Below are 13,774 nucleotides of genomic sequence, written 5' to 3' on the forward strand. Positions count from 1 at the left end.
GCTCGTATGTGCTAGTAGCAAGCGCTGCCACCTTGCAAATCATCATCGCACGGAAGGGATTTGTTGCAAATGCCATCGCAAGGCAGTACGCTGCAGAGCAGCAGTGCAGCCATCCTGGTGGTTTGCACTCCTAACCACCTGTGGGTACCCCACGCCATCTCCACTTACAGAAGGCTCAAGGCCCCTTCCTAATTCATTTCTCTGTAGTAATTTTTCACTTGGATCAAGGCCAGCGTATCACTAACAGAGAAGCAGCAAACTGCAATATGCAGTATGGGTACCCAAAGACGTTGCCAGAAGAAAGGGAAATAGGGGAACCCTTCAGGCTAGAAACAGTGACCCTCTAAGAACACCAGAACCAGCTTTTGAGAAAACACATGGAAGTGAAAGTTGTGAGTCAAAGGCATTATTAACAATCGCTGCTGTTTCACAGCGTATCTACCTCCTCTAGGAACCTAGAACCAACACATCTCCCATTTCTTTGCTGGGTCCTGTCTTCCTGCCTTTGCTTTGATTACTCTGCTACGTTACAGCCTGCTTATCCAGAAATAAATGTTGGTTTCTGTGGTTCTCATGCTATTTGTTTTAACGAATCTTTATTATAGACTGAAAGCACTTTCAATATGCTGAATAATACTATGAAATTTAGCTCTGTAGCTGTGAAGGTGTGATTTTGTTACAGATAGAAATGTGATATTTATCCTACTCCTGCTGATTTCTGTTACAAACTTCTGTTTCAGGCTATTGGAAACAAGACTGGGAGATATGTGACTCATTCTAGTGCAATGTGGGCAACAATTCAGGGAAATTTGCAGGGCTGGAGAAAAATCAGGCTTCCAGGCATCCAGCCCGTTCATCAGTCTGCTGATTGCAGCAGACAAGTTTTGAACCAAACTTGCAGGAGAATCAAGTTATCTCACTATCTGTAGAAGTCTGAAAATCCTTATTTTTTTTGCTTGAGTCTAACAGTTCCTTTTCTCTTCATGCAGATCCTAGAAGAAAGTATCATGTAAGGCTGCTGGCATATAACAGTATGGAAGAAGGTTACCAGGCAGACCAAACAGTCAGCACTCCAGGATGTGTCTGTAAGTGAAGAATTTATTAAGAGCTGAGCTGTTTCAAGGTCCCACCAGCTCTGTGGTTTTAACCTATAAATAATCACTTAATTTTGTGTAAAACAGAGAACCAGAAAGATCATATCTGTGACAAATACTATCCTAGTCATCCTGCAACTGAGACAGTCTCCTGTGTTCATGTACTGCAGCTGAGGAAACAAGATAGCTACCAAGCACATTTTGTTTCCCTCTTGGATTGTCTGCATCATCTAACCAGTGACGTATCATGTATCTTATGAGAGATTTATTTCTCTCCCTTGTCCCTGTTTGTAGTTTTTATTTTGTTTTTGACTAAACAAGTGGGACTACAGAAGTAATATGTGACATGTATTGGGCTAGGAGAGATCCTTAATAGCTTGAACCAGATTCTTGGGTCTGAATACCAGGTAGTGCTGAGTAGGGACAGATTTGAATCTAAACCTGTGGGTTCAGACCTGTCTCTTAATCTTACCAGTATCTGTATACAGCTCATTAAATAGTTCTTGCTCCTTTTTTGTTTTAAACAGCTGTCCGTGATCGCATGGTGCCGCCACCACCACCCCCTCACCACCTCTATGCCAAAGCTAACACTTCATCTTCTATCTACCTTCACTGGGGAAAGCCTGCCTTTACATCTGCGCAAGTCATTAACTACACAATCCGCTGCAACCCAGTGGGGCTGCAGAATGCTTCTCTGGTTCTATACCTTCAAACGTAAGTGCAGCGCTACTAATGAGTCTTGGTTTCCCATTTCCAGATCCTTCCCACTCAGTGTCTACCCTTCCTGCCCTCTCTTAATTGCCTCTTTACTGTAACAACTTTTATTTCCCTCAGAGGACTGTGTGTTTTGCTCAGTGGCTGCTAGTTCTGTTTCTTAGGTTATTTAAGATGTGTTTGTAGAACAGCTTCTCTACCTGTCATCCTTGTGATAGATCCCTGGACGAGCTCTTGAATTTTTAATGGCTTTTTAGCTAAGTTCAATTTAATTTTAAGCTCTTCTTCAATCAAACAAAAAAGATTACCTATTTTATAGGTAGCTTGTCTGGGCAAAGATGGGACTTAGCCCAGTGTCTGATTTTAAAACTGGAAACAAGAATTTCTGAGTTTTGAAGGGCTGAGCATATTATTGTGGGAAAGTCACGTTCCTGAGTGTGTGGCACCCTGCCAGGAGAAAGCTGAGCAGGAACTACAGCTTACTTTTCAAAGAAGCAATGCATGAGCCACAGAATGGCAGAACAGGGAAGAAATTCTGCCTGGGCTTGGTGTTCAACTCTCTGCCCAGGTGGTATGGGAGCAGAAGACTTAGCTCCATTGTGACTGCATATGCTGGGGGCCTTGGTGCTGTTGAGGGAATCCAAATGTGTGTAGCTCCCTCAATACTTAGGTTTACTCAAGCATTCTAAATAAGAAAAATGCTGTCTTAAAAGATAGTTTCCATCCTAATATTGATGGTTTTCTCTTCAAAGAACACATCCCCTGCTGTATAACTCCTGACTTAACGATTAGACACATTATAATCACCGTGTAAAATTCTTAGTGTGCAATATGGAGCATAGCAGTGAATGCTACTTTTTGTATAGGATGAAATTATTGCAAATATTGGTGGCTGCCTTTGCAGTATGGAAGATGAAAATACTAAATGAGATTTAATAAAGCAATATCTGTAGAGTAACACCATTTTAAATTGAGATTTAATCTTGACTTAGGTATTACCACCCAAAATTAACCCTGGTGTATATGAAAGATTTTCCTCTGCCTCCCCCCAACCCCCGAATCAAAATAAAGCAGAATGTCTACAACTGACTTTGTGATCAAACAGTAAATTGCCATATTACAATAAATAGAATCGATTTTACAATTAATAAATTACCAAGTATGACTACAAGATAAGTAGGGAACATGCATATTCTACAGAGATCCCCTAAACAGGAGGTGATAGAGGTCATAAGTGGGAGGGGAAGCTGCACATATAGCCTATGTCTATTCTGTGAACTGAGAAGCAGATCCAGGAACAGCTGATGGAGCCAAGAGCACATGCCTTTTCAGCAGTGGTGCTGGTTGTAGTTTAAGTGTTACTCCAGCTTGAAGCATAGTGTCCTGTGGACGAATGGGGAAAGAGCTGAGGTTGGGATACCTACTGGAGATCTGGTATAATATTCTTGGACCTGCTTGTGCATCACATGTCCAAACAACCTTTATAAAAACTTGAGCTCAAGTCAACTGGCAACAGACATAAGATCCTCCAGGGAGCTCCAGGGTTAGTACAATTACATTTTCAGAAAGACAGCGCAGATGGACCATGTGTCTGGACTTGAACTGGTTTGTCTTGTGTTGAACCGACAGTGAGAATCTACTTACAGTGACTAAGAGATATCATCTGAGTTTGGGATCTTCAAGCCAACTGCTGCTGTTAAATTTATTTTATTCCTTCATCTGTACAGGTCAGAGACTCACATGTTAGTTCAAGGTCTTGAGCCAAAAACCATGTATGAATTTGCAGTGCGGCTGCATGTGGACCAGCTCTCCAGTCCCTGGAGTCCAGTAGTCTACCATACTACCCTTCCAGAAGGTAAGGCACTGGGAGAGGACCACGTGGTTCTAAAAAGAAAGCTCTGTAAACCAAATGGCCTGAAAAATTGCTTACTAATTTTAAGCTGTCTGTAGGAGAGAGAGAAATACTTTCCCCTGAGATACAGATACTGATCTTCCTGCTGAGAGAAAAATGCTGTCAGGAAAATCTGTGTTTTGGAACTGTGAAATTCTTTCTCAAAATCTACCTAAAATCAGCAATGATTTGTATATCAAATGTGATATACTTACACCATTAGCAACCACTGAATGGAAATAGCTTGAATAAAAAAAAAAAAAGATATGTATTGAAGAGGCATGGTTGATTCATAGGCATTATGAGAATATATTTTAAAACCTGGAAGTTTTAGAAACTAAGAATATTACCCATCTACTGCCCTAGCTGCTGGTTTGCTTTTCTGTCAGCTTGGTCAGTGAAAATCAAGAACTTCAGTTTCATGTTCTCAGCATTGCAATGCTTGGGATGTACCTGTTCACAGGGTAATGATGTAGGGTTTTGTCATTAACTGTTTTCTTCTAGAGTTGAAGGAAAAATATGAAATTTTCTTTTACAAAATCTAAGCTGTTGACCAGATCAGAGTTAACAGGAGAGTTTCTCTTGAGGAGCAGTGAGTATGTTTGTTTATATGTTGTTTATCCGGGATGTAGCAGTAGCCATTAGGTCTGCACATCAGTTTCTGAGCAATTTAATTGCATGTAAATTAGGTTAGCCTAATAGCATTGTGTTACTGTTCTCACAGCACCATCTGGCCCTCCAGTAGGAGTGAAGGTGACTTTGATAGAGGATGATACTGCTTTGGTTTCCTGGAAGCCACCTGATGGTCCTGAAACAGTTGTTACAAGATACACTATCCTCTATGCATCCAGGAAGTCTTGGATTGCTGGGGAATGGCAAGTGTTGCACAGAGAAGGTAAATGAAAATCATAAACCAGTGCACTGGACAAACAATGATACTACTTATATGATGCTTTGTTACTTTCAGCTCCCTTGGACTACAATAAGAAAGAAATTCATATAAATGTTCTCATGGAAGTTGTAATTAGTTTAGAATTATTCGCATGGTTGTGATGAAAATGTATGAAAAGCCAATTAACACTCAGAAGGTGAGGGGGGAGGGCATGTGAACCAAAATGTCTCATAAGTCCAGTTACGTCCATCTTAGTTCTGTTATAACCACGATTGTGATGGTTTCATTTTGTAAATGCACTCTTTCAAATCTGAAGTCTCAGAGATGCCTTGCTCTCCAGAAACAAATTTATAAATGTGGCTGTGTGGTTTATATGTTTCTTTCAATCACTGCCAATCCAGTTAGCTCACTTTGCTTAATGAACTTTCCCCTGCTCCCAGTAAATTGCTCTGCAAGTTCATTTTAACTCTCTGGCTGAATTGTACTGCTGAGCCCCACCTAGCTAATCTAATACTAATTCACGTATGGTGATATGAACTGTAGTCACACCTTTGTGATTAGATGTAGATACAGTCTAAATTTTTATAGGCACTTTCCAGAATACTACTACGATTTGAAGAGCTGCATCAAGAACAGATTTCTACTACAGCCAGAAAAAAAGAAAAAGGCGTTTACTGTTCAGTTGGTATTTAAAATAGGCAGAGGCAGTTCTGAATAGATAATGTTCTAATAATATATTAAACCAGAGAGGGAAGCTCAGTGTTACAAAGTCAAGTCATGTGCTCCAGTAGCTTATTTAAGAGGATTGCCTGGGAAGAGTTACTATTTTGTTGTTCTGTCTTGTTTCATGGCTGAAAGCTTAGTTGTCAGCAGAGAGTGAGGCTTTAAATTTTCTGTGGAGAAAATTCATAAAACTTAGTGAGTGAAACAATTTGTTTCGCCATCAGAGTGAGCGAGCTGCTTTAGTTCAAAGATGATGCTTTTCCTTTGTGCTGCTTCTGAAGAGAGGACGAAGGACCAACAGCCATTTTGAAAGGTAGCAGTGCAGCTTTGTCTTTGCTGGAGCAGAAAGGCATTTGTCAGGCTGGCCTCAAATAGAATGGTCAGCTCTGAAGAGTAATGGTGAAATTACTATTAATCTTAAGCAAAATTTTTTAAAAATAACTAGTCTCAGAAATATCAACGAGGTCTAACTACAGGGGGAAGATTGACCCCATGTTTTTTTGCTATTGAAATTGTTCAAAGAAACAGTGATATAAAGTTGTCCCATTAAATTGTTGAAAGAAACAGTGATGTAAAGTTGTAATATTAAAGGACCAATTTACTATTAATTTTTTCTTACTAAAAACCCCAGTGGATTTAAATTCACCGAGCGCTTATATTGGAAGAATAAATCTTGTCATTCTGGTGACGATATGCTGTATTTGTTGTACGCAGCAAAGTGGCTGAATTGCATTCAAGTATATACTTCAGCTCAGTCATGACTGTGAAACTGAACAGCATCCCAAATAGTATTTTACGATAGATATTTTGGATGAGGGTATGGCAATAACTAAACATTTTCATGTGTTCCCATAGTGAAAGTGTTGGAGGGAATGAGCAAATGGATAGCTATAAATCTCAGCGTATTACTATGTCCATCAATGTTAGAGTCACTAATTTTGTATTTTGACAGATGTATTAGGGTTTGAGGCATGGCATGGAACTCTGGCATCTTGACATGTTAGGACAATCTGTAAAGCTCTTAGTTAAAGTACAGATGAAAAGGCCTGTGAAAGAAAATGTGTATGTAGAGGTAAAATTGGGCAAATACTGTGATAGTCCTGTGACAGTCCTTTCATAGGTGATTTGAGGTAGAAGCAGGGTTTGGGGGTTTTAATGCATTTATTCTGATAAGATCAGCTAACACTATGCAATAAATAGCATTGTTTTGTCTTGATACTAACCTTGTTCTGCAGAAGATTTCTGAAATCTTAACCCCATTCCTTTCCCATACCTTGAAAGACATGGCCCCAAATAAAAAGAGTTAAAAAAACCCCACCAAACCAAAACAAAAAACCACAAACCAACCCTACCACCTATAAAAGTTCTGTCATGGGCTTTAGGTTATGCATGAAAATGTCTAACAATCCACCAACTTAAAAAACAAAACCCTCTAATTTGACTGAGCTTGTGTTAGCCATGGCAGAATTAGAAAATATAGCTGTAGTTTGTTGCTGATTCGTGATGTGAGTTATCTTCCAGCCACCTCCCCCCTCTTCCTAGTTCTCTTCAAGTGGATCAGAAGTTACAGCCTTTACACACTTGGCATGCAGTAAATCAGTACAAAGCGCTTACTTGCTTTGGCAATGCAGCAGATTTGAAAGGAGCTGGTGGGAAAGAGCCTGTAATATTGAAACGTGACCTTTCGCCCTTGCTGGTGCTAAATATTACAGCTCCTTTGGTTACAGATACCTCACATTTTACTTCAAATGCTTTCAGCTAATGGGTGTTTTTTATGGAAGAGCTGAAATAGCTTTTGAAGTAGCTTCCCTTTTGCCAAACGTATAATCTTTTCTGTCAACAAAATAACCTTACATTTTATATGCTCCCATGATACTATAAATTCTGACTTCTGAAACTGATTTGAAAGGTTGAAATTTAGACTTAAGTCTGAGAAAGTGAATGGAATATGTGAAAGAGAACAAGGGATAGATTTGGTTCTGTAACTGCCACTATTTAGGGAAAGAAAAGCTATATATTTCTATGGTAGGAAGAAACATGGGCATTTGAGAAAGGAATTGGAATTTTAAGCAGCAGTCTGCAGTCCCTGGACAGGCAAAGCTCTCATTGACTTTGATAGGAGTTTTGCCATCTGAGGACGATGCAAGTGAATCCTATTTATGTTCTTAATCTGTTTTTCCTGCCTTCAGGGACTTTAGGAAATGAATCCTTAGCATGTAAGAGAGACATTTTCTGTAATATTTTTAGCAGCACAGCTTAGATGCACAGTAATCAAGGAAGCCTACACAGGTCTAAATAGGGTTTAATTTTATTTTAAAAGTGTGGTGTGGTGTAACATACTTTTCCAAATCTGTCCTGTTCATTTTACCAACTAGACTGAAATTTGATAAACTGAACCTGAATTATTTTGTTATGACAATTTTCTTTCACATTCATGGTACAGTGGATCTAGGAGAAGCACACAGGTTAGTATATGAGAGAGGTCTATCATTCTGCTTTCTGTGCCTGAAAGTCCAGTTAATGCTTGGAGTGTCACAACATAAACACTATCACACTAAAATGCAGCTAGCACTAGGTTTAGGATTGGTATGCTGTGTATTGTAGCCTATACTTGGTTTTGAACTATACTGGCACTTTACAGGGTGCTGTGTTCAAGCAGTATGGAGAAAAAGGACAGAAGGGATGAGCGGGCACCCCCGCTGTTCATTCTGTACCCTGTATATGCGGGTTAGAACATATGAAAGTGATCACAGTCCTCAGACAAAATGTGGAGGTGGTATTGGAAAGAAAGCGCGGGTCCCAATGTCTAAATCTCGGTCTGTTCCCACAGATGTTGTCTAACTGGAACTGTTTATCAAATCTTTTCATAGGAGCAATGACCATGGCTTTGCTGGAAAACCTTGTAGCAGGAAATGTCTACTTGGTCAAAATAGCAGCCTCCAATGAAGTGGGAGAAGGACCCTTCTCAAATGCAGTAGAACTTGCTGTCTTGCCGAAGGAGACATCAGAGTCTAATCAGAGACCTAAACGCTTGGATTCAGGAGATTCCACAAGTCAGTAGCAATGTTTTGATTACCACTGTCACAAGTACTGGGAAAAAAGATCCCTATTTGTTTTAGCTTGTAACTGCTTTCTGGGTAAACTATTCTGTTTTACGTGAGGCAGTCCCAACAGTGTAGTGTTTCCTTCTATATAAAACCATTTTGGAATTTTTATCTCAGTTCAACTCAGAACTGGTTTACTCTGTTGCTTAGAAGTTGGAACTTTGCCTTTCAAATGAGAATACATAACTGTTTGGAATTTTACATCAATATCAACTTTGCAGTCACTCTTCTAAGGCACTTCGTTTAAGTCCTTTGTTTGGCCTGAGACACCAGTAGCCCTGAGTCAGTCAGAACCAGCAGAGATGAGATGGCATCTCAAATAAATCTCTTGGAATTCACTGGCTCCCGGTATTCCAGCAACCCAAATCAACCTGTCAGTCAGTGATACACCAGCATATGTTTTCACCAAAGAAGTCAGCCCCACCTGCAGCTCTTTGTGGAAAACTATGTGTTACCTTGCAGAAACTAAGGTAACATCAATGGTTTCTCCATATAAGAATGGAAGAATACATTGTCTGACATAGAAGAGGATTTATCTTGGTGACTTGTTACAGATTTTTAAAGCTATTTGGGCGGACAAGAGCTAGTAATTATTCAGGTACACGGATCTTTTAGCCTTTTCTTGTTGCTACACATTGAATTGTGATTAAAACACAGGGATTTTTCTTGCTCAGGTTTTCTCCCTTCCTGGAAATCAGTTCCATTTTAGGCCTAAATAAGCAAAAAGTCATGCCCTCAGGATTAAGTTAACATACATATGATGTCAAAGCAAAAACCAAAGTGAACCCTCCTAGGTGACAGTGCTGGAATTCTCCAAGCCTTTTCCCTTTGTCATCTAGTAGCACCCTGTAAGGAAGGGGTTGGAGAGAGCTCCTCTGCCCCATGTTGTAGGTCACCACAGAGGCTGTGGTGTGGGGCAGTCCCTTCTTCCCCTCCCACACCAGGACTGTATACACTCCTCTGGTCTACAAGTTTTGTTTTTCAAAAGTGTCAAAATGTATGACAGAGAAGGTCTGGAAATCTTATTAAAAGGAAGCATTTGTCTCTGTGGTTGTTAACTGGAACCCTATTAATTTCCTGACAGGGAGCAGGGCATAACTCTTATTTACTAAGCCTTTCTATTTTGCTATAGCTTATTCTGACTATTATCATCTGGACCAGAAATCGATGACTGGCATTGTTGTCGGGGTTTGCATAGCCTTGATCTGCATCCTCATCTGCATCCTGATCTTAATTTATCGCAGTAAAGCCAGGTATGTTTTTGTTCTTGAGGACTGAGCTCTTTCTCAATGCAACGTTTCTTGGGGCATGCCTTTTTCTCCACAAGTGCAAAGTTCGCTGTAGTACTCTGTTCACCTATTCCTACCAGCAGTGGAAACAAAGCACTTTGTTGGCTCTTCCTACTGTACCTGAGCCCCTTTTCCAATGAACAGGAAGAACCCACAGAGTGAGTCAGTGGTGCTTTGATGACTAAAGATGAAGCATGTTTCCAAATTAAAAACCCCTTTTGAGTCAGATAAGCATGCTGCTTTACATCATCTGCTCCTCCTGCTTAACCCTCCATCCTGCCCAGACCTGGTTTGCAAGGCTTTAACCATCTGGTGTTGCTGGACAAGAGGAACTCTGAAAGCTGTTCCATGATGTCATTTCTTTGCAGTTGTGCAAGCCACCGTCTGTTTGTCTTGTCATCAGCTGCTATGGGGTGTAAACTGGCCCAGTGACTCTGCCCATAACTTTGGGATCAGAACAAATATAAGTTACTTGAAATAATAAATTTAAAAACTGTCTGAAAGTATATTTTAGTAACCAGGGCTTTTTAGCATACGTGCAGGAAAAAGTACAGATTAGCAGGCAGTCTCTGTGTAGCATAGTAGAAAGGTCTTAATATCATTAGTGGTTACTTCCTCCAAGTAATATTACTAATCATGACAATTCCTGTCTGCCCATAAGCTTGTAGCCTGCTGTGTACGATTAACTGGAAGCAGATGTTATTTTCATCACAAGCAATAACATTAAAATTCCATGAGAGTTAAGAGTATCATATAACAAAATGTAAATGCCAAGAATATACCAATATTACTTGATTAATAATAGCTTTGAAGTTTATCCTTGATTTTTTGTATTTTCTTCCTGTGGGTCAATTTTATTCCTGTTTAACATTGTGTAGGAAAACATCTGCTCCTAAACCTGTGCAGCAAAGCACTGACCAGCTGTCACATACCAGCATCTCATTAGCCAGTGCTAATGAGGTGGAGAAGAGTATTGAAGGAATTGCAGAGAATGAAGAATCGTTATTGCCAATGTTAGTGGGAAACAGTTTCATCGATGCTAAGGTACTGTGAGTTTTACTCGCTCCCAAACCAGAAATCTTTCTTTAGAATTCATTGCTATAACATCTGAGTCCTTATCAAAAGTAAAATATGTACACTACAAATCTACAGCAGTTTTTTTTTTAATGGGACAAGCACAAGTCAAATTTTCAAGACTTATCTTAAAGTTCAGCTAGAGATCTGATTCAATACACTCGTCTTACACCGTACTCTGCAGATTGCAGAGGCTGGCTCTGGCACAGCATCAAGGGATAAAAGTTATCTCTGTAGACTTCGGGCTGCTAGGTGGCCTCTGCTAGTCTAAGGAGAGAGATAGGTGAGAGAGTCCTTGTCAGCACCTAGTTCAGTAAGTGCTGATCTAGTCAAGTATGGCACTAAGCAGATATTAAGGAAAATATTTTTATGTACATTTACTGGTAAGACAATGTTACATTTTATAAACTCGTATTTGGTCACGTTATAAACTAATCTAGATGGCAGGGTGTAGCAGTGGATGTGTAGAATCTTACAGTCCAAGAGTCTAGTGTGACAAAACCACGTTGGCTTTACTTTCACATGCAGACATACTGATTTACGGCTTGTTCTGTACACACTGCAAACTTGAATGAAGCTGCTCCCTGAGGATACACGTAAGAGCTGGGGAATGGAAATGGACCCCAGTACAGGCACAGATGCTCTGTCTATGAATGGTCACATTCAAAGTAGGAGAGCAAGAGCAGTGGCTGGAATATTTTGCCATGTGTTTGCCGTATTACAGCTGTTGGGTCTGGCCTGTGGGCTTGCCAGATTTAGTGGATCTGGTCTTAACTTGTCTCAAGCAGTAGATGAAGACCAGACCACAAAAACATGACTGAGCACTAAGACTTCATTTGTCTTCCTTTTCAGTATGGAGCCAATAGGCAGGAATAGAAAAACATTTTCAAATACCTTAGAAATTTAGTTTGTTAAAATTAATGTCTGTCTCTCCCTCTATTTTAGGGGGGATCTGACCTGATTATTAACAGCTATGGGCCTGTCACAAAGGCTAACTGCAAGAAAAGGTGGCTGTTCTTCCAAGATACTAAGAAGGTGAAGACCGAGGAGGTAATTGGTCTAATGGGCAGAGATGCGCAATCTTTACTGTAATACCCTGTGTGTGCAAAGGAAGATAGGTAGCTCTCTATTTATGGAAAAGCATAATTACTGGTCGAAGTGTTAACTGGATAGTTTCAGTTGTGTTAAGGTTGATGGTGCTCTATCTTGGACTAAAGTCTTATGGAAGTTTAATTTTCTGTCCTAAGTTGTCAGATATTGTCACTCTTTACAGTTAACTGATTGCTTTCTTGCCTGTGCCTTTTTTTCTGTGAGCAAAATGATTTCTGTGTACTGGGTCTATGCATAGCATCTACAGTACTACATCTGCAGAGACTTTGTATGAATATAAATACAAATTAAATATGTACTTATAAATAAAAATAATATTAAAATATAAATAATCCCCTCCTACCCTGACAGCTAAAGCTTTGTTTGCTGAAGAGAAACCAAAAGAGGGAAATTAAATTATTTACCCAAAGAACTAAAGAAATTGAGAATCTGAGCTACAACTGTTTGGCTTCTTAAATTGTTGCTCTCGACACATTTGCTATTTGAATGAGAAAAATAAGTTTAAAACTGAAGTGTTAAACCGAATCCTGAACATTATCATGCAAATTCACACCTACAGGGCATCTAACCAATGTTTACTGAATTGTAACTTGTATTGTGCTCTTCAGTGTTTAAGGAATAGGAAGTCATAATATCCATGTTGTAAATTTATATTCCAAAATATTTCCAGAAGCAGCTGCTTATTTCTGATGCCTCTATAAGCAAAATATTTGCTACCACCCAAGGAGTAATGCTTAAAGAATACATGAAGGGATGGGAGAGAGCTCTACCAAGTATATTTTTAAAATACCATTCAGGTCTGTCCAGTGAAATCATTCTTGATTAGCCATGCTTAGCTAGAGGGATTATTTCATTTATTATGGCGGAGAAAAGCATGAGCAAGACTTGAGATGGATTCTGTTTAACCTGTAGGAACACCCAGATTTTTCCAAGCCAATGCTGTTAGAGGCACTCTGGTGGAGTAGGAGATAGGAAATGCAGTAAAAATTCAAATTATGGCTCAGCTTTTCAGAGGCTGAACAACCTTTTTCTCTCTGCTTTTTATGTAGCCTCAGAGAAGATTTGTCCAGGCGGTGTGTCTGTATCAGCCAGGCACCACTGTGCTGATCAGTGAGGATGACTCCCCCAGCTCTCCTAGCCAGCGGTCTAACTTCCAGGTGCCATTCAGTATTGTTGCCGATACGGAGCATTCGGCCAACAGTGAAGGAAGCCACGAGACTGGTGACTCCGGAAGATTTTCTCACGAGTCCAATGATGAGATACACCTCTCCTCTGTGACAAGTGCTACCCCTCCCACTACCAGTCCTTTTGTTAGCAGTGACTTGGGTACGAACACGATGAGCCCTGCCATAAGTAACTGCACAGAGTCTCCTCTGTTGTTCGCTACTGACCAGACTCCTACCTCACCTCTTCAGATACACTCCGCGGTGCAAAACTGACATCCTTAGGGCCATGCCAGACATTCTTGCAGTGTATGTCTGTTCGAAGGACAATGAACAGGGAGCCAAAGTTTTATTGTGGAAAGCCTGACTAACCTAGCAGGTGATCCCACATTTCTGTTGAATGTTTTTTTTCTTTTTTTGTTGTTTGTTGGTTTTGTTAGTTTTGTTTGTTTTTTAAAACTCACTCATTTTGAATGTTCAGTGGTCAACAAATGTGAAAGGACAGTGAAGATTTCTGACTAAAGTTAAAAATATGTCACTGGAGCAAAGGGAAAGCTGTTGGCCCTTTTGCTGACTATCTACCTCAGTTTGCCAAGAGGTGAACTCTGAATGACGACTGCTTTACCTCATTTGTGTTCTAGTTGGTCTCAGCTATGGAACTGATGATACTTCCTAGTAGTGTTGTTTTATTTTGGGTTTCTTTTTGTTTGTTTGTTTTCA

The 13,774-nt window shown here is 39.9% G+C and overlaps 1 protein-coding gene across 1 annotated transcript in view; it reads left to right on the forward strand.

Moving 5' to 3' along the window:
* Nucleotides 1-13,774, forward strand: part of PRTG (protogenin) — an 88,877-nt gene extending 75,103 nt beyond the window's left edge. Inside the window, 9 exon segments of the mRNA XM_054836501.1 lie at nt 990-1,085; nt 1,622-1,808; nt 3,536-3,663; nt 4,424-4,594; nt 8,185-8,367; nt 9,551-9,671; nt 10,586-10,751; nt 11,727-11,831; nt 12,941-13,774. Coding sequence (XP_054692476.1) covers nt 990-1,085; nt 1,622-1,808; nt 3,536-3,663; nt 4,424-4,594; nt 8,185-8,367; nt 9,551-9,671; nt 10,586-10,751; nt 11,727-11,831; nt 12,941-13,330 — 1,547 coding nt within the window. The 3' untranslated portion in view covers nt 13,331-13,774.

Source organism: Grus americana, chromosome 10, assembly GCF_028858705.1.
Source record: "Grus americana isolate bGruAme1 chromosome 10, bGruAme1.mat, whole genome shotgun sequence".
Taxonomy (NCBI): Eukaryota; Metazoa; Chordata; class Aves; order Gruiformes; family Gruidae; genus Grus; species Grus americana.